At 38.7% G+C, this 22,159-nt stretch overlaps 1 protein-coding gene across 1 annotated transcript in view; it reads left to right on the top strand.

Annotated features, from left to right (window-relative positions):
• Positions 1–22,159, top strand: part of LOC309439181 (bifunctional heparan sulfate N-deacetylase/N-sulfotransferase 4) — an 87,183-nt gene that overhangs the window by 18,922 nt on the left and 46,102 nt on the right. Inside the window, exons 2-3 of the mRNA XM_082051375.1 lie at positions 10,577–10,664; positions 15,738–15,892. Of these exons, the coding sequence (XP_081907501.1) occupies positions 10,577–10,664; positions 15,738–15,892 (243 nt within the window). The remainder of the gene's footprint in view (positions 1–10,576; positions 10,665–15,737; positions 15,893–22,159) is intronic.

Below are 22,159 nucleotides of genomic sequence, written 5' to 3'. Positions count from 1 at the left end.
TAAGATAGTATATGCAACCAGAAGAAAATGCAGTTGTTGACGTTACTTGTCCTTTACTATATTTGTATTGTGCCAAAGAAGGGGAGAATTTGATATTTTTCGGCACAGCCTAAACATTACTTGAGAGGAATTGTAAATATCAGTCTGTGTTTTACCGTTAGTGGCATACAGCACAATGACTGACACCAATAGCGTTTCCTGCAATATGCTGCAACATGGTCAGGTTTGGTGTACATTAATTTTTTATTAACATACTATTTTAATCTTGATGTTGCCTCTTTAAAGCCTTGAGATGGTTTCCTGTTCAATATTTATTTTCATTTTTTTTTTCTGATTAATCAGAGCTAGATGATGGTTCTCCCTTTGTCTTTCTGGCCTCTCTCATGCTAGCACTCCGTGAGAATTAAAGAAGGATGAACTCCCCCTGCCTGGTGCAGACATAGATACAGGGCAAGATGTAAGATGCATCTCTTCTTTCCTCTGTGCAGTTGTTGTATTGGGCAAGCAGACCTGCAGCCATAGGGAGCTGGGGCTTTTTGCTCTCTAGAGACCACGCAGCCTCTGAAAGGAGTAAGAAACAGCAGAAAACAGCATAAGGCTGTACTCTGTGCTCTCCAGGCAGAAGCCAGCAAAATTATCAGACTAGAAAGAGAAACAGCCTTCATCTCCATGGAGGGTCAAGACATTCATTTGGCAGGGTAAAGGCACTTTCACCTCACAGCAGGGCTGGCCACATCCACGCTGGGGGAAGCACAGACAAGCTCCTTCCCCAAACTATCATTCCAAGCCTGCACTGGCTCAGGCTATGGGCTGGATAAACCAGCTTAGCAATGGGGCAGCACCCTGCCACCAAAATCTGCCATGAACTCAAAGGCTGAGGTGGGATAGCATAGGACCCCAGTTCAGAGGAAGATCCGGGCACAAGACAAATAGACCCCTGCGTTCAAGGGGAGAAGGAACCAGCAGAGAAAGCTGCAGACTCAACCCATTTTTTAGACCAGCATCTCTGAAGGAGGGACTGCCATTACTGATTTTGCTTGGAGGCATGAAAACCATTGAAGCTGAACAAATTAGAAGAGAGACATAGTGGGGAAATCTCACATTTCAACATATCTTCTAGCATGTTCTGCAACAACAGAAGGTTGTTGGACAATACATAGATTCTTCCTTTCCTTTCCAGAAAGCTGAGCTGTTATTACAGCCATTGAATTCTGGTTCAAATGATAAACAATTAGTTGCAACATTGCTAATGTTGATATTGCTGTCACATTACAAATGAGGAAGAAGGGGCCATGCCCTTGCAAGGACACCATACTTGGTTTATAATCTCATTCAGAGAACACAATACCACAGTTTTCCATTAAGTGGGGAGGTGGCCTGAGAGAAGGTGGGAGATCTGTTTAGGCTAGACCACATTCCTGATCATGCTGCTTGTTTTAAAAACTGGACCAAAAATGCCTCATCTACAGCTGGCAGATTACCTTCTCCTGATTCCCAAGCCTGAATAGCCTTTCTTCAAGAGATTTGCTGAAAATGCTTAATCTTTTCAAAACTGAGAACTGATAAGAAAGAAGCTCTAAGCCCCTTCGCTACATTGCTCGAAGCGGCAGAGGCTCCTGTCCCTGCTGCATGTGACCCATGGGGAGGGACTTTGGTCAGCAGCAGGGCTAGTGTCAGGAAGCTCTCCCTTCCTCATGGCCACAGGGACCAGTCACGCCTTCTTGGCTTGGGCACGTGCTGGTTTTCCTCTTCCAGGATTTGGCAGTAGATTTGGGTAGTATTCCTAAAAAATCCTTCAAAATCAGTAGTGATTTAGATTAAAGATCCTCAGTGATTTTCCAAATAGGCTGTAAATCTTTCCTGCAGATAACACTGACCCAAAGCAGCAATCACTGACAGAATTTAACTGCTGCAGCCATGCCCTGCTCCTTCGGTACCAGCAACAGGTCGCTTGGCTGCTTACTGCCATGCCTAGTGCCTTTGGTCTTCCCCAGCCAGCTACTGCTGGAGAATTGGTAGGAATTGCATTGACTCACCTATGTGGTCCTGGTTAAAATAAACCCTGCCTTTTATTGAAGCTCATTATTTTTAGTGCCATGCTAAAATGTCTCCTTGCTTTTCACTTGAGCTTTTTGTTGCAAGATCTTCTAACAAGTACTAGATGGCTGGCTATGAATTCATTTTTCAAGAACAGAGACTGAACAATAGCCGTGGCTATTTATTTGCCTGCACACACGGGTGCGTTTGGCCACGGTGCTCTTTCAGTGCTGGAGTATCTGTGTCACTGTCATAGCAGCATCATTCCTATACACTTAACCAAAAACAACTTCCTGAGTTCTCAAGTGATGTTATTAGCCAGTTAGCCATGAGTACCTAGTAAATTTGGTGCAATCACCCCACTCATCTTATTCAGCTGAACACAGCTAAACCTTTACTGGAACAGATGCATTCCTCTGCTGAATTAAATGCAATTAGGCTTCTGACAGTTTTTTGATGTTAGGAAGGAGTTACAAAATAGCATCAGAATTAGATCTGATAAACTGAGTATTCCACTCACAAAGAAAAAATAAATTCTTCCTTATGTAATAAACATATTACATATGAGTGCACAACACGACTGTTTTCTTGCTTCAAATAAACCCACATATCCTCTCAGACCTCACATTAAGATGGCCACTCAAGGGAAATGCTGAACAGACTCAAGTAATAGCTCTGTAATAAAAAATAGATCTGCAGACAGAGCTAGCTGTGTTCAGCACCATCAGAGACCTTCCTATTCATTATTTATATAGCACTATACATTAGCATAGTACTTCACAGAAATAAATACAAAAAGAAGTAGTAGTAAAATCAGTAAGGCAGAGCAATGGGCAAAGTGTTGCTCACCTTGCTGGGTGTGGTGAGTGGTCTGCAGCCAATACTTGGAAATACACCATTTGTATTATGTGAAAAAAAAGTCTTAAGAGGGAATGTAAGGCCGTGAGGGTTGACAGTTACCCATTGATCCACTGCCTGGTTAACAGCTACTCAAATCAGTTTTGGCATAGGGTAAACAGCATGAGAGATTTTAAAATCCCGTTAAGGATTTGACTAACTTTTACCCCTAAACTCCTTTCAAAATCTAGCCAATAAGTCAATAACGTGAATTCTTCATAATCTCTGTGCTATAGTATTAAAGAATTTTCCATCGAAATTCTATTATAAGCATGTGAAGCAGGCTGAAATCCTCACCACACAGAAATCGATGACTCAGCTTCACTGGGTTTATAAATTCATCATGGAGTTTTAAGAAGTGCAGATACAGCTGATTTAATTGCCCCCCTTGTGGCCTGAAGTTGTGCTCCAAACCAAAGATGAAATTAAGGAACTTGAAGTCCTGGTCTTGCAGTCACCCTGCCAGTAACGTCAGGCTAGACATAATTTTTTAAAAAATATTCATTTTTTCCTGTTCGGAAAACAGTGACTAGCTATTTCACACCAGCCTTATGATGGTTACTGTGATTATTACTGTTTCATGGTAGTCCTATGAAGATTGCTCTGGCTGTGAAGGTTGCCAAGATTACATCAGTCACTGTCGGATTTTTTTCTTAGTGTAGATTTCAGGAAGTGAACAAGAGCAGGAAGAAGAAATCAAAAATCACATCCTGATGGCAGCTGCCTGCAGTGGAAAGAAACATTGCTGAAAATACTCTTTGCTCTTTTTTTCTCTACAAATTTTCAGCTGGAAACCAAAAGCGAAACTACTACTTTGTAGTCTTCCAATTTTCTACAGACCACCAGCAAATTGCATAGAACAGCTTGGGAATGAACCCCAGAGTTGTATAGCTTCAAAAGCATTAGGGACAGGTGTTGGGAACAAAAATGAATAAATGCATTAAAAGAATTCTTGACTTTAATAACACATATGTACCACAAAAGCCTGAGAAAACTTCCTTGAAGTGAAAAATACAGGGAAAATCTTAAGCAAATGTTAAAATAATTAGGGTTGGAAGGGGTTTCTGAAGGTGATCTACTGCACACCCCTGCTCAAAGGACAAGTGACTTCAAAGTTAGATCAGATCACACAGGATCTTGTTCACGTCTGTTTCTTGTATCTGATGGGACAGAGATCTCCCAGCCTCTCTGGGCAACTTGTCCCAAAGTCCAACTTGCTAAGCAGTGTATATAAACATCATCTATAGGAAGAATTACTATAAAGAATATCTACGTGTATATATTTGCACATATTTTATACCTATAGATAAATAAATAGCAAAATGTATATAATGAGAATTTATGTCCACACACATTAAAAAAAAAAAAAAATCTGCAGCAGTGAATCCCTACACAGCACTAGGATGCATGAATGATGACTGAGTAATGGCAAGTTAATCCATTTCTGACAAGAATCTCAGTTATATCCCTCAGATGGTGGTGGGGCCACATAACCTTGACCATGTAGCCCTAGGATTCCAGATGTTGGCACATCCTCCCATGTCAGAAGCACTTCCTAGAATGAGTCTGGGGAAATAAAATAATTCATGATGACAGCACATTATAGATACACTGAAAAGCAGAAATATCTAACCTCCCCTCCTTCACTTGATGTACTTCCAAACTTTGTGAAGAGCTATATCCTTTCTCATCTATCTTCCACATTGCATAGTCCTCACAGACAGGCTATATAGTAATTTGGGGTCATACTGGGCATCTCTACCTAGTGGAGCATCCCATAGGCAGAGGACCCTGGGCACCCTGATGACACAGATCTCTGCCACAGACACAGAAACCTCCAAGATCTTGGGGTTTTGCTGGTTCCCAAAATTGACATTCACCATATTGCTTCTGGAAGGCCATATGTATGCCCAGAAGCCCAAACAAAACGTTTGGCTTCCCACTCCACATTGGGGTAATGTTGAGTCCTGCAAATTTCGGGTCCATCCTAGGCTTCTTGTGATGCTCTCAAACACATTCAGCAGCTTCAGGGAAGGTCCCTGAAACACCTGGAACAGTCACAAATTTTGGCTCAGTTTTACAGAAATAACTTTTAGAGCTGTTATAAGGACAATTTGGTAATTTAAGTGTTCATGCTACACAACGTCTATATTGTCCCAAAAGCAGGGTTCTTTACTTGGTGTGCATATAAATTAGCCAAATTTAGCACACAGAGATGAGATATCATTTATTACAGAGTTGCGCAAGGCTGGATGCTGAAATAAAGCCAGTATACCAGAAATAAAAGTAATAGCCATTATATACAAAATCTTATCACACTCAGGGTAGTCATGAAGAGCCGATTGTTTACACATTTGCATATTGCATTACATAATCCTTTTAGTGTATAATGAGCAGTGTTCAGCTAAAGGACACTTTATCCAACAGCCTCAAGATATGTGTTAAAGCAAGACTCAACTAATCAAGCACGCTTCAAAATGTCTAAAGCTGCAAGGTCAGTCTCTCTGATCAGGTGTTTTGCAAGTCACCTTTATCTTTGTCAGACTGACCTAAAACTGAAAGGATTTACACATCTTTAGGTTAGTAATTGCAGACAGGATTCATTCTTTTAAATTGACAGTGACAACGTCTATATTTTGCAAACTGCTAGGAATCACTACCAAAACCAGATTTTAAGTTTTCACCAGCTTTTCTCACAGACGCTGGCCTCTTCTTTCACAAATACTCTTCCCATCTCTAACACTATTACATGCATTGTGAGCAGCTTCTTGAATGAGAGGCACATGAAATGACGCTTGTTAGTCTGTCTTTAAGATGGTGACCAAGTATAAAATGTTAGACAAAGGACAAGGATCTACATATTAATTCCTCTAATTAGTCAAACCAAAAAAGGGATTAAAGTCTCCACTCTGTATTTTCAGAGAAAGGGATCACCAATCCTGTTTACATGCATATGCACACACACACAAACACATGGTTGCATATACCTCTGTCTCACTACAAACAGCCCTCAATATTGATCACATTTGCCTCACTTTCCCTGATAAGAAATATGGGATTAGTTTTTGTTGGCTTAATTAATCTGGCATCTGTCCTCTGCACCCTACAAGTCATTGTACATGCAAAGAAGGGCTCTTGCTTTAGCAGTAGTATTGATCCACACAGACCTTCGGGTTAGGAGTAAAGCCTCTTTAATTACTTTGGCTGACTTTTGGGTTACCTTTTTTTTTTTTTTTTTTTACAATGTCTTGGGAACACTAGTAACACATTTTAGCATTGTTATCACTTATCTTAGATTTGGAGTTTTGGTCCCCACAGAAGTATCTTCTACCTCAGGCTTCCCTGCCCCTGCTTGGCATCAAAATCAGAAAAAATTATTTTACCTTCTCTAAGGATTTGACAACCTCTTCACTTTCCTTAGCCAGAGGTGTTTTGACCTTTAATTAAAAGGAAAATTTGTTGTCTTCCATTCAGAAGGCAGCAAATAATGAACTCATTAAAATGAGGTTAGTGTTCAGGCCTTAGAGCAATAAGAGCTGAAGTCTCATTAGCAGCTAACAATCCAGAACATAGCACATAAATAAACCTAATATGGCAGAGCAAAATGCCTTGGTGCATTAAATTTGAGCAGAATCAAATGTTTACAGTCAATGATGTCTGGGGCATGAAGTTTTAATGTACTTAATAAGGAAAGTAAATTGCTTCCTATTAGGCTTGAAATGTTACTGCAGAAATTGCCCCAAAAAGTTTATTATGTAAATGAAGGATAGAGTTATAATTAACAAGGACATAGCAGGAAAATATCACTTCTGCTTAATAGATGCACCAATTATGAAGAATAAAGACACAGCAACTTCAAATCTACAAAAGGTAATTATATGGATTAATGCAAAATACTGCTGAATGTAAATGCAATATAAAGAAGAAACCATATCTTGTGGATGTCACAGAGAGAAGCCTCATTGACAAAACAAAGAATCAATTAATTAAAAAAAAAAAAAAAAGAGTTCTGAGAGATTTCAGGCAATTAAGATCTTTGTATTTGAAAGGACAGTTTAGATTACCTTAAAAAAATTCAATTTACTTGGCCTGGAACTGAGACACGCCTGTTTGCCATGTGCAGGCATGCTCAGTGGTTCTTTCCTTGGAGAACAATAACTACTTAGCATGATCTACTTAACTGTCCAAAAATATAACAACAGTGGGTTCCAGCTGTTGGTTTAACACACCCCTGTGAGTTCAATGGGGAATACTAATTGTATTTTCACATGCAAATAGCTTTCCTTCACTTACAGCTCTTTTAAGACTCAGACAAAAACAAAGACACACATGGGCAGATAGAACTTAAATACTGTGGTCAGTTGAAACATCAAGGGGAAAAATCCCTACAAGATTTGTCATGCTTTTTTGTAATCTGCATTCCTATATATAAATTTTGCTTCTTCTGAAGTTGTGGGCAGTGCCTGCCAGCCAAAGTTTCTCCCTCAGTGAAGGCAGCATAGTCCCAAGGTCAGCAAAGAGGATGGGGATGAGAGAGGGATGGGATGAGGGGAAGGGATGAGAGAGGGATGGGTGAGGGGAAGGGAAGGGAAGGGAAGGGAAGGGAAGGGAAGGGAAGGGAAGGGAAGGGAAGGGAAGGGAAGGGAAGGGAAGGGAAGGGAAGGGAAGGGAAGGGAAGGGAAGGGAAGGGAAGGGAAGGGAAGGGAAGGGAAGGGAAGGGAAGGGAAGGGAAGGGAAGGGAAGGGAAGGGAAGGGAAGCTGGGGGCACCATGGCAGGACCAAGGCAGAGTGTGAATAGCTGTGTTCGCACCTGGCGTTAGGTATGATTTCCAGCTGCTAAAATCTTATAACCCTTCCTCATCCTTCAAAACCCTTCAGAATATGATAAATAGCTTCTGTCTGTCTCCTCTTTTCCTGCCACGGCACTTCTCTCTGCTGTGTGCTGTTAAGGTCTGTACCTACAGGAGACAAAATTTCTCATTGTTTAATGTACAAAATTACTGATGAAGGCATTATGAGTCATTAGCAATTTTGGGTTAGTATCTATTTATTAAAAATAGGGAAGGCAAACCCTAATCACCTAAATAAATATTGGGTTTTATATTAAGAATGTGGAAGATGTCAACCACCCTTTACAAACAGGGACGTAGTAACAAAATATGTTTGGACTGACTTAGCTGATAATATCTTATTATTATTAAATTAGGTGAGGTCATGAAGATGAAGTCTAGCTGCATATTATTTAAGTTATTACGCATATATGGCAATTACAATAAAAAGTCTTTAGTACCAAGAAAAATTCAGTTTGAGTGGCAGATTTGCCCTTTAGACAGAGAAAAATGCTTGACACGCTGCAGGTTACAGGATTTACATCTTCATCCTTGCTCTGTGTTTTTAATGAGACCTCACTGGTCTGAAAGGTTTCTGCCTACCCTGCAGTTCTGTCATCTTATTGAGGCATGAGTGTTAGGGAAATTGAAGAGAAAAAACAAAGTGATACAGCAATGTTTGTTTCATGTACCTTCTTAAACTATATGTTAAGTGATGATAATTCTTTGAGGTGTTCTTTCCTCAAAGGAAAATTGAATTGATTTTGCTCAGCCCATCAGTCTTTCTCAACATATATAAAATGCTCTGCATAGCTTGGAGAATTATGTTCTAAAATATAATGACTCAGATTTTATGCTTGTGAGTTTTATGGTGTCAATTTAGTGCCAGCTTTTACCAGCTGGGGATTTTCTTCAATGTCTTAGCTAACAGATCTCTAAGGCTTTACATTTTAGTGAACATTTAGTTGTTATATATTATGTAAATATAGTCCCACATGTGAAATTGTCACAGGATTGAAATAATCAACATATTAAATGTCTGGCAAGATAGGCTGGAAACCATACTGCTATCTTGATATTCAATGCTAATACACAAGATTTATTGCCATTAGATTACTTCATTCCTTTCCTTCAGCATGGAAAGGAATTTGCCTGGTGACTGTTTGAGCTGATAACCACTATCTTGTTTTATATCTTCCTTAACACACAATAAATGTTTCTATTGAAAAAATGAAGACAGATACACACTGACAACCTTTTATATCATGCTTCCAAACTGCCTGGCACCCAGACGACGCCTCTTTAGAAAATGGCTGTTAGCAAATGATGCTTCAGAAGGGACTTGAGCTCCAACATGAACGGTGCTCAAATATATATCATAATTAGCATGTAATCCGTAACTTTAAGAAGTTATTGGCCTACAGCAAAGGCTGACTACCTGACAGCACCACCTAACCCATTGCAGTGCAAAGGACATATGACAAATCCTGACACCACTGAAATCCTACCTGCCTAGTTTGGTTCCACTCTGGACTAGGATTGCACCAGCCATCAGTCCACATCTCAGCTGCTTAAATCCTGGGCTCAAAATTTACTATGGACTAACTACTATACTTTTGGGGTTTGGTCAACAAGTAGAGGTTTTTGTTGTTTTTTTAAATTAGAGCATTGGGCTGAGCAAAAAGGTAAAACTAGTTTTCTGAAATGATAAGTGAAATTACTAATGACCATCTAAAATGTAAGCTTTTCAAATGAAAGGAAACATTATCTGGACTCGGACTGTGTATAAACCTTTGTGTTCATTTTGTCTTTGAAGTGTGCAAGAACATGAACATTCAATCAATAGAAATGTTATTAATAGATAATGGGAAAAGTTCTCAAGAGCCACATAATGGAGACACAGAAAATTGATTAAAATAGAGCATATAACCCATTCAACATTGGCAAGACCAATAGGGAGATAAATGCACCATCCATCTTACGTATGTAGCACGTCCAGATTATATGGGTTGGTGATTCAAAGTGGACAGATATCTGCACAGCGAGGACTATCTTTAGAAGCAGTGCAGAATCAACAACCTTAAATGTAGATAGCTCATGCAGACTGAGACACTATTTTTTCTCTTTCTCTCATGGTTGGAAACACATCCATGAAAGACTGAATAGGTGACGAAGACTATACTTATTTCTTCTATAAGCAATACCATTTTCCTCCATTTCATTTAGATTGGTCTTATCTTTTGCTTGGAGGAGAGAATAAAAATAAACAGACTTAATTTCTGACATGAGAAAAGTGGACAGTACTTCCGCCATAGGTCAAAACTGGAGGTTTGCTCGTTTAAACTTCAGGCTGAATTTGGTATTCAGGTAAGTACATCCCAACACCTCCACATCTGGATGGCAAGTAGTAGTCCTAATTTTACTTTGGGTGTTAAGCACATTTTATCAAGCTTCACGAATAATCCAAAACATGGGTGGCTTAGTGATTTAGTATATTGCTGCCTCTGAATGGCTGGAGTCAAGTCCTGTCACAGATCACTGAAAATAACGTATAGTATCTTGGTCCAAGTTACAAAATCATCACATACTTTGGTACTTAGGTGCTATTACTAGCATTGCTAGATCATCAAATTGATGGAATAAATTAAGCTCATTGTAATAGTATTTAAAAAAAAAAGCCCAAAATAAACCATGAAACATTTCACAGTATCTTTTTTTTGTATCACCTCAGTTGGATACAATTTTTAAAATGAGGCATTCCAAAAATTAATATCAATTTTTCTAAATCCATGTTAATTTCTTATTTATTTCAGGCTTTACTAGAGACTCAAAATTTACTGCGCACTCAGGTTGCAAATTTTACCTTCAACCTTGGATTTTCAGGAAAATTTTACCACACAGGTAAGAAGGAACTTCATGCTCTCAGGTAGCTACAGCTAAATAGGTGACAGGATTTTAAACGTAACATTAAACATGCCCTTTTTAAACAACTCATTGACTGAGTAGAATAGTGGGAAATACATGCTGCACCATTTTAATAGTATCCAGAATTTAATTCACTGTCCAAAGGGGCAAAGTAGGCTGCAGATGAGCTTCTTAGGAACATGTAGATGCTCTTTGTGTTTTTCTGAAAGACACATGGTAGTGAATCTTAGGGTTATAAAGGAGACAAATGAGCTAATAAGATCTCCGTAGTTCTGCAAAAGACAGGACAGCACAGAAAACATACGAAGGTTTTTCCAGTGTGATTGGTATGATGAAATATTTGAGGCTGAAAAAATCATGTCTCATAACCTCTGAAGAGGCATAAGTGTTTGAACGGGATGCATGAGACTTTTTTATGACTGAAAGGTAATCTATCTCAGTGGTCTGCAAATCAGGGGGGATGATAAAAGAGGAACAAGATGAATAGAGATTTGTGAAGAAACCCTGCTCCTTTCATACTCTATGCAGTAACAAGTTGCACCTCACTTGCACTATTTTATTGTGGAAAGTTACATGCTTTTACATCTCCTGCTTTCTAAGACTCCTTTCTGTCTTTTACTCCATTTCACCACAGCACCATCGGTATATTTGTTTCTTTGTTTTTCCCCCTTCTCCTTTGCCTTCTCATGAACACTTTGCTGCACCCCCACTCAGGTTTCCCCTTTGCTGCCACTGAGCCATGTTGCTCCCCGGTACTGCTAAGGCAAAATAACCCGATACACATTTGGCAGCTCACTTCAACAGGGACACCTCCTGTCCTTCTCCTTTCCAAACCCTATACCCTCCTCACCTTTGAAGACCAGTTCCAAAATCCTCAGCTGCCAATCCATTCAGCCACATTTAGTGACACTTAGTGAGTGAGCCTAGGAAAGCACAGAAGCTTATTTGGAGCAGAGGAGGCAGCATTACAACAGCAAAAAGATATGAGGATAAGTTTAAAATCTAAGCATAATGCAGTTCCAGCTGTAACGAGCCACAAGGCAGCTGTGGGGGAAGACAGATCAATGAAAGTCACCTCTCTCAGTGAGGGCATAGCAGTACTCTCTTCATTGCCAGTATATGAACACCAAACAGATGAGTTTACCCACCTCTTATATCTCTGTCACGACCCGTTGGGAGAGCACAGAGGTCCCTGGGAGCAGGGGAGATGAGGAAGCATTTGAGGGATGAGTACAGAGAAGGAAACCAAAATTATGTATTTGTATCACTGTCACTTTTGAAGTCCAGGCTGTTTTCCCCTTGCTCGAGCACATAATGCTAAGTAACTGCTGCCCAGGAAACCTTACAGACTAAAGATATAGGATGGAGAGCCTGAGAAAAATGAGAGGTAGAGAAAGATGGAATTACTTGCCTGGAGTCATATAACAAGCCAGTGGCAGACCTGTGATTAGAGAGCAACGTTGGACACAGACCTTCAGTATTCTGCTCACTTCATCTTGACCTGACTGTATAGGTATTCCTTCTGAAGATTAATTGGACACGCACATAACACAGCAAAATAAACACAAATAGCCCAAGGCTCTGAGCTGCTCTAAAGTAGGATGCTGCTTGGTTGTGGACACCTGCAGAGTACAGCTGGTATCAGTCATTACAGTGTCCACTGCAGAGAAAGGTAATTCAAGAAGGAGAGGAGATGGAGAAAGAGATAATTTATTATAAGTACTATTACATACTGGAAGAGTGGCTGGCACAAAACATGCACCCTTTCTATAAAATCAAAGCCCTGACCTGCCGATACATGTATTTTTTTTTGTTAATCCCAGCAGTTCCATGTGTTGTTACTGGTCCCTTGTGAAGCCTTCTCCAACCAGTCCACAGGTTTTCTTGCCCAGTTGATATAATTCTGACCAATTTCAGATTTGCTACTGGTGTAGAGAGAGAAAATAGGAGAAAGTGTATGTGTATCTATCCTTCTAAGGCTCTAAAGCTTACAAAAATAGCACAAAACTACTTAAGGAGTTGAAGCATGTCACTGTCTCCATTAAGGGACCTGCTGCTGTCCGTCCTCAGTGATGTATCTGAGTTCTTAAGTGAGCACTTCATTTATAGGTTGGTGGTGGCATTTTGTCATATCAGCTTAGCAGAAAGATTTCAAAGTATTCTCCATGCAATATACACTTTATTGACTCATTGTAAATGCACCATGGAAATGTATTCTTTAATTACTGTAAATGTGGCTTATTTACCCAGAGAGGCTTTTAGTAGCAGATATTCAACATGTTTTATTAGTGCACTGCAACTGGTATGTCTTATTGACTTCCTTAATGTGCAATTTTGCTCTCCTCTCCAAGACTTGGATCATTTTAAAACTACAGGAGGGAAATGAGCATGGAAACGTGTTGGCAGATTAAACAGTTAGAACATTTTCATCAAAAGTTGTTCCTGACATCTGTACCACAAATACCAATTCTAGTTGGTGTGCCTGTGCACAAGTACAATAGCTGACACATCAGCCTTACTGCTCATCGTCTTATCACCACCATTCCCTTCCGTGGCATGGATAAACTCTGCACTGTAGACTTAAGTCTGTTAGCAAAAAACTGAGTAGACCCTATTAGTTACTTAGTTTTAGCAAACATCTTCTACTTATTCATGCTGTGGAAATAGAACTTAATCTGTTATAAGGATTTGCATTTAAGATTTAGCAGATTATTGATAGCAACTTCAAACTTAGTTTCAGTTTTGAGCTCAAATGATAACAATAAATTAAAAATGTGGGATTATTTATTATGCACAAACTTTGAATCATTGCCTGTGTGAAGTACATACATCATCTCAAAACAGATACATGTTCACCTTGATTGTGGGCCTACTGTATTTTTCAGATTTTACATTAAAATATAGATAGAAAGTTGCATAGAGAAAGTTGATTGTATAAAAATTAAATCTTCAAAATCCTTAGTTTTGCCTCCAATACTCTTAATAAGGTATTTGCAAAAATATTCAAAAAATAAAACCTCACCAAATGTTGTATTATAACTTATAACCTTGTATGAGATTTTTTTTTTAATAACTCTACTTAAGGATTTATAAAATCAAACAACACTCATTTTAAATGCTCGTAAAGAAAATTATCTTCACAAGAAACACCACCACCACATGTTCAAACTTTTCTGTTCCAGATCTGCCATTACAGGGTGGGGTTGTTTTTGTTTAAACTGAAAAGTTTTAGCTTTATCTTGTTTGATCCTTTTCACAGTTAAATAAAAAAAAAAAAAAAAAAAGTGCAACATTTGATTAATTGCATGTGAACATACAAAGAAATTAGTAGGAAAAATTTAGTAGGAAATGAATTTTAAAATATGGGGTTTAATAATGAAATTATTAGAAGAATTGTACTCTACTTCAAATATTAATAAGGCACTAAATTATACTTCAACCTAAATCTTATGTTAAATGATTGCAGTTCTTTATATATTTCAAACATCCATTTTTTTTCTCTTCATCCCTACCTTTGGTTTTCTACCTTTGGGTTACCAAAGAGATCTTCAATGGCTTCACAGACTCCTATCCCTTTCTCTTCTCTCTGATTTTGAAAGCCTGTATTAGGTTTTTCCTCCACAATCACATTTCCCTTGCACATGTCGAGGTGACTACAAGTGAAACATGTACACCCTAAAACAACATAGTGGATCACTCAACAAACACACTGTACAGAAGTTTTGCACAAAGGAGCAGACATTCACAGGAAGAGCAGTCATCGGTTCTTTCTTTTCAATAAGGAACTACCTAGAAAACAAGGTTGTTCTCTTTTCCAGTAGCGCTCCTATCTGCAGGAGTAACTTTGTAGCATTCTATGAGTTCTAAGAAAGTACAAAGAGGGAGGAAAAGTGATTCAATGACACTAGGAGAAAGTTTCAAAGTAATGCTCTCCTTCAAAAAAACATTGCAGAAGTGAAAAACAAAAATAAAGAGCTGAAATGCATGCACTGAACAGACATCTCTGTATGTTCCTGCCTCATACCACAAACATTAACAATGAGATCCATGGAGTAGTTTCTTCTAGTGAGTTTTGAAAAACTTTGAAAAAAAAAAATCTATGTTCCCATTAGTAAACTGATTTTGTCAATAATTTCTTTGACTGAAGCTGAATAAGAGTATTTAAATGGTCAAGGACAAGAAGGAAGCCTGCTAATAAACCGAATATTGTTGGTTAACTTGAGGTGAAGTTAGTGAAATGTGACTTTGACTTTCTGATTTGGAGAAGCACTCTAGACACCTCTGCAGACAGTGGAAGTAGCATTGTACCCTTTCTCAGTTGAAGGTTTTCTTCATTATAACCATACATACTTGCTTCTGCCTGAAGCAGGTACTCTTCACTAACACAGAAGTTTTTATTATTTTTACTTCAAGATTGAACTTGGCAAAAATTGAATACTGAAACACAGGCAACAACATCTGGAAACCCCTTTTTGCCATTACATCATATGTTTTCCACCTGATTATATTTTGAACCTATTGCAAATGTATTTCACACTGAATCAGAAATTATCAGATTTTAATTTACTGAGGCTAATAATGAGGTAGGTAGGATTGGTGAGGCTGACAAGCCCCTAGTACACAGCTCTGTGATGCCACCCTCACCAGCTCTGGTTGCACACTGTCTGGCAGGACCAAAGCAGGTGGGTACAAGTCCATCCAATCTCTACCTTCATGGGGAGCCTGAACTTACTCCTAGTGCATTACATTGCACAACAGTGAGCCCTTGAAAATTAACTCTTGTTAGAATCTCATAATGATGCTTATAAAATGGGGGCTTACAATTCCATTAACACCATGCCAGGAATAGGAAAAGATCGGTACCACGGTCCATGGTAATTCACCTCATTCCTTTTGCGATATGCTAGAACTTGTCTGCAGCACAGTGAGACATCCAGGTCAAGGACATTAGGGTTTATGTCAGCCTCTCTTGTGTTTTTAAAAAACAATTATGAGCATTTTCTGCTGTTACTTTTCTACTACCTTTCTTTTTCTTCCTTCATTTTGCAGGAACTGAAGAGGAAGATGAAGGTGATGACCTGCTATTGAAATCCGTGGATGAGTTTTGGTGGTTTCCCCATATGTGGAGTCACATGCAGCCTCATCTCTTCCACAATGAGTCATCACTGGTGGAGCAGATGATTCTCAACAAAGAGTTTGCAATAGTAAGTAAAAGTTACCAAAAAGTTCACTAGGATATCTTTGTATATTATAGATATCCTTTACAAGATGTTTTTTTCTGTTTATTTATATTATACATGCATATATTTAGCTATATTTACATAGAAGTGCAAATAAGGCAGAAAGAATACAAACTCAGCTCAGAAAAAGCCTGTGTTTTAAACCTGGGCTGAATTTTGTCTTACCCTATTTCACTGACATTGACTTTCTGGAGAAGCAGCCCTTCACACAGGCAAAATACAAGACCATAGTGGACAGAAGCAGTGAAATCTCAGCAGATGTCAGCAGGCCTTCTGAGCTTTAGGAAGGGGTTTATATGCAGGTCATCAGTTTCCTGAAGTCTGGTGCAAACATCCCCATAGGTAGGGGGAAAGTTGCAGTGAACCCTAAATGTTGTGTGTTGTTTGTGTGAAATCCTGAAGCTAAAGAAGCAAATAAGTGAAGCTACTGGATCTCACTGTGCTCTTTCTTTTAGATGACCTGCTTGAAAATATGCTTTTTACATAGCTAACATGTTGCTAATATTTATAGATAATGATGTTCCATTTTTGTTCATTTGTGTTGTTAACTTACAAGAGCCATCCTGCTAGCATTCGCCAGAGCACTTGTACTTTGAGGTCATGCGGAAACCATTTAGAGTCCTTTCAGGGTAATTCTACTTGATTATTGAGCACGACAAAGAAAACCTGAAGTCTGTAAATGCTCACTTTGGAAAAGACACTGTGTGGTCTTTGACAAGGCATAGAAATGCCAAGCAACCAGAGCCACTCAAAAGAGCAGAGTGACACAGTTGGGCTTTCACTGCTGTTCAGGGAACACAAATCTCAGCCCTTCACAGCTCAAAAGGCCAGCCAGCAGCTGCCCCTTCCTCCCATCCCTCACATGAGCCAAGATGCATCAGGAAACCAACAGAGGCAGATGCCTGAACAAGCAGTTGGAAGCAATTTATTCCCTTGTTTACAAAAATATTTTCCTAACAACCTTTAAAGAAAATTCATTTTAAATGGCTTAACTGTTTGCTCTTCTTGCCAGACTTCCTCCCTTCTCATGTCCTGCTTGATAGGGTATTAGTACAGAGGAAATTCTGGATGACTTCTTGTCCTTTCTGCAGTTCTGCTTTACTATCAGCCTTCGTTCCTGGCATGGCCTGTTCATGCTTTTTTTGTAAGGTGACCCAGACAATCAAATATAGCCGAGTTTTTAAATGTAAGAGTAATTTTTTTAAAATAATCTGTATCTTAAAAACATGTGGTCCTTTCATCTTTAAGCCTATAGTGAAATTCTCCTAGTAATTTCAAGAAACATGAAGTCTCTTGTTTCAAACCACGTTTAGGAGTGAAATCTGTAATGTAGCCTGAAAATGTGACTTGTAATAGAGTCTGTTTGCAGCTTCAGCTACAGAAAGATAAAACCCATGTCCCTATCATCACTGAAGGGTAGAGATTCCTTAGGGTGCCTATAAATAAGGAGCTGATGTCAGTGAAAGGCTGCTGTTATTACAGTTTTATTTCCTGCTAACATTTGGACAGAGGTTGTACCAACCTCTTAACCTTGAATCTATATGAGCTGTACAATTTACTTATGAGAACATTTCTTTTCAAAAGGCTTCCTGTGAAATCCTCTCTGTGGGAGAAATTTATCTTCCTGATATGACAGCCTTCTTGATAGCTATCAGAGAGGTCCCAGCCATGACTTCAGAGTAGTTTTGTATCCTCCCCTGCTTTCTCATCCTCAGCATCATATCTTATTTGGGAAAGGAACTCCTATGAGGCCTCCAAATTTAAAGCAAACTCCTTTTCATTATTCTTCTACTTCACAGTGTGAATATAAAATTTAAACTGGAGATCTAGAGCAATGCATAGAAAAACAGCTTGATGTTATACATGTTTTATTTGTGCTCTAATATCTTTATGTAGTTTCATACCCAGGGGAACACAGCTTGATGCTGATGCCATTTTCTCTTGCATTTTCCATTTATTGCCCATATCTCCCCACCTCCAGTTTCAGTTGCAAGCAGAGACAACAGTTTGTGTAAGTTTCTGCAAGGAGAAATGCAATAATTATTTAATGATATGATCACATTCATTCTTCACCTAACGTGACATTTCTTTGTTCATTTCTTAAGCATGGGTAAGAAGGTAACAGGATCTTCCAAGATGGGAGAGCAAATCACTATACCTGAAAAGAACAGACAGGGTTGCCTTAAGATTCAAAAAAAAGTCAACAAAAACTCGGTTTATTAAGACCTTTTGTCTCCACCTTGTGTTGCCATTTTAGAAGAGAGCTAACACAAACCACACTAACCAGAAACCTGCACTTCAAGAGCCAAACCAAACCCCATCACAGTCAGCAGTTTCTCCATGCTTGGGCTTGGGAGTATCAGGCTTGGGATTGAGATTATTCACTGGGGCAAAAGATTTCATGAAAGGAATGTCCTTCTCTTGAGTATTGTGCATTAAAGTCAAGCTTAATAGACACAAACCAGCACACCTGAAACAGCATTTCATGGATATTATCGCATGGAGCTATAAATGTACATAAGCATAATTTTTATTGGCTCTTGTATTTACACTGTATGCATAATCTTTGGTTTGCAGGAGCTCAGTCTGCTGAATACAGGCAAGAAATACAGGTGTTACAGCTGGCAATAAGATAAAAGACCTCATTCTGTTTTACACAGATATATCCATACCTCATCACGATGCTTATAAAATAGGGGCTTACAATTCCAGCCTGCCTCAAACAGCTGTATCACAAAATACATGTAGAAATCAGGTATCTAAACAGTTTTGTACACATGTAACTAATTGCTAATTAGGTATCTAATCACCTTGATTTCAGTGCAGATATGTATACATCTGCATCCAGGGCTTAGTAAAAACAACAGTCTGTAAAGGATTCCCCTATATGTGAATTGCTTGTGAATCAGGAGACTACCTTCAACAACAGCCCTCCATTTTTTTTTTCTTATTGTATTTTGTGTCACTGAGATATTTATAATTTCCTCCTGTTTCCTGCTTAGTTGGTGAGAGAAAGAGACTTCCTCATATCTTTCATAAATTTGATTGCCCCCCTGCTCTGGATCTGGCAGAGAGGGTGGGAAGTTTTGCCTGGCAAAATGCTTGTGCACGTGTTCCTGAGAGATGAGCCCCACAGCTGCCACTATCCAGAGCCCAATTCCCCAGCCCTCACTGGCAAATCTCTTCTCAAGTGGTCTCAATACCCTCAGCCTCAGAGGAAGAAGAGACAGATTTTAACTCTGGTAAACTAAGATGCAGAATACTCAGAACTTTGCTATCCCAATGTCATCTTATTTACATAAATATGGATGGTATGTTTCAAAGCCTAGCTAAGAAAATGGAAAATTACATTTATGTTGATTATCAGTTGGGTTTTGACTTTTTTTTTTTTTTTTCTATCAGAGGATCCCAAAATCCTTTCAAGACACTAACGGATTAAGCCTTGGATTAAACTTTGCAAACTGATAATATCTGAAGTATTATTATCCTTGTTTACAGGCAATGCAATTGATACACAAAGAGGTAAATAAATTGCACAAGCAGAAGTCTCTGAGAGTACTTATTCCAAAAATAAAATGAACCAAGTTTTCACTGCCATCCTTTAATCACAAGGTATCCTTCCTCCCCCATTTTGTACATCCTTATCTGACAAACCAAGCAGAATATATTTAATCCAAAGCCTGTAGCTCTTTATTTTATACCTTGATTTTCTTTTGCTCGGTGATTATCTTATGTGCTCATTTGCAAAGACGTGCCCAAGGCATGGTAGAGATAGGGCAAAAAACTATCATCGACTATAAAAAGGTATCTGTGATCTGATATGAAGAAGTGAGAGAGACATGTACAAAATGAACTAATCGATTCAGAGATATGCATATACAAAACAAACAAATCAATTCAGAGCCTGTCTAGTAATGCTTCTTGGATTCAGTCTCCTGTTTCTAAACCAACTACAGACGCACATTAGCACTTCCTCTGGCTAAAATTTTTCAGCTGCCCAAACCACAAAGAGACCATGAGCTTTTAATATACCAATTAAATACCAAGAATATGAAAGGTAGAGACCACATAACAAATGAAATGTATCTACATGTGATGGAAGGAGAGTCTAATTTGTCCCATTATTAATATCTGTAGTAAATGTTGGGAAGGAGAGATGCCCACTAGAGATTGCCTCTAAAAATATTCTGTAAATTATCTGCATATATAGAATGACATTGTCCTGTACAGAAAATATGAGATTTATTCTGCCTAACTTTAAGGTCCTTCCTAAATAATTCGTCTTCATTAGTGTTTTTCTCCATCTCCATAGTGTGCTTTGACAGCAAATCCCTAAGACTGCCTCTACTTTCTCATCTTTAGTTGGTACCATACATATGAAGAGTTTACACTTTTCCTGGTCATGTATAGCTTCCTCAGTGCCAGGCTGCCTTTCTTCATTTCACATCCTTAGAAATCTCTGATTTTAAACCACAACATCTTCTCTGCCTCTTGGTAGCCTGCAATGGTGAGAAGCATGCCTAGAGCAGGAGTCTTGGTATCTGGGAGGCCACAATGTAAAACTGGCAAAAAGCTGGTTTTTCCCATGTCCCTGTCAGTTCTGTATCTGACACCAACACCCGAGAACCCACTTCATTAAGACCCTTGTACTCCCTGCTCAGCTCATGGTACAACTAGACAGCAAGGAAGCACATCACAAAGATGACAAAACAATGGTGCAAGCAGATACAAACATACAGAGCTAGTAAGATTTGTTACACTTCATTAAAAAAATACTGGAGTTGAAGTAGGAACCAAGTTTCAGTCTGCTAAAACTACTTACTGTGGCCTAACCTTGTGACAATTCTCCAAAGCCAACTGTGCTCCACAAGATAAAGCGACAACAAGCTCTATGCTCCTACAGCTAGCACTTCTGCAGACCACCAACCCCAGTAATCTATAACAGCTGCAGTCACTCAAACATTACATACCATTCCATAAAACTAAAAATCATATTTTAACTTCATACAGCATAGATTCCTATATCTCAATAATAATCACTGCTCATTTGCTGAACCGTCTTGTCAAGCTAGAGAACTTTTAAACAGATTTTTGAAGTTTAGAATTGAACTAAAAGTAGTTGGAGGCTGAAATGCTCATTCAATAAAAAATATCCAGACACGTAAACCTTGTGAACAAAAATTATGTGTCCATAAAAGATTAAATATTACACATTATTGTGAGTGCTGACAAGAACGTAAATTCTTTTACTAAATAAGAGAAACTTTACTAAGTATTTTAAACATAGTAATGTATAATCTCTCAGAGGAAAGCTCACCCATCTGCAGCAATATTAGAAACACATTACAGTAGTAAAAATACATCAGACATGTAAATCTTTTAACTTTAGAAGGTGATACCTCAAAAAGTGTTGCATTTCCTCTATCACCTACCGTTGGACAAAGTCAAAGAATTTAGCAAACTTATCTGAGGTTGTATTAATCTAATAAGTCTTTTACACCAAAGGGAATGCTGCACTTCAAGTGACTGTGAAAAGATCAACAGTAGACATAAGCTTTAGTAAATTAAATGGCTGCTTTTTTAATTCTTTATCTAACAATGGTCAATACTAGATGTTTCTGTGAAAAAAGAATCACCAGTAATCTTTAGGAACCAGAATGTCCGTTGCATTATAACAGTTTTAGGTTTTGTTTAATTTTATTTCTTACTGCTTTTTAATGAGGACATGTAATATTTGGTGCGATCAAAAACTGCGGGGTTTCTGTTGGATAAGATATAAATACCAAATCTTCTACATGCTTTTATGTTCAAATTTCCAACTACTACTCACAGAAAAACTGCTGTAGGAATGCAAGCTTACTTGTCAAGAATATACCTACTTCTGGAAAGCAGTGCCTATTCTGTATTACCTGTGCTTTCCTTAGCAGAGGGTTTTTTGCAGATGCAGAATAAGCACATGCTTCCCCATGGCAAATACAGCCCATTTCTGTACAAACAGGAAGGTCAAAAGAGGTCAGGAGTTTCAAGCGAATCTTTACTTGCTTGAACAAACCTGGTAAGCGAGAGAGATGGGAAGCCTTGGCAGATTGCTTCAGTTTTCCAGACAAAAGCCCCTGTCCAACGTATGGGCGCTGAGTAAGGTAACTCTAGGGGTGCACAGACAAACCAGGCTGCATTGGCCAGACTCTGAATTTCCAGGTCCCTCTGCTCTGGTTTGGGTGCATCAGCATC

The sequence above is a fragment of the Streptopelia decaocto genome (assembly GCF_964273445.1).
Source record: "Streptopelia decaocto genome assembly, chromosome: 4".
NCBI lineage: Eukaryota > Metazoa > Chordata > Aves > Columbiformes > Columbidae > Streptopelia > Streptopelia decaocto.
This window is presented reverse-complemented; position numbering and strand designations above follow the sequence as displayed.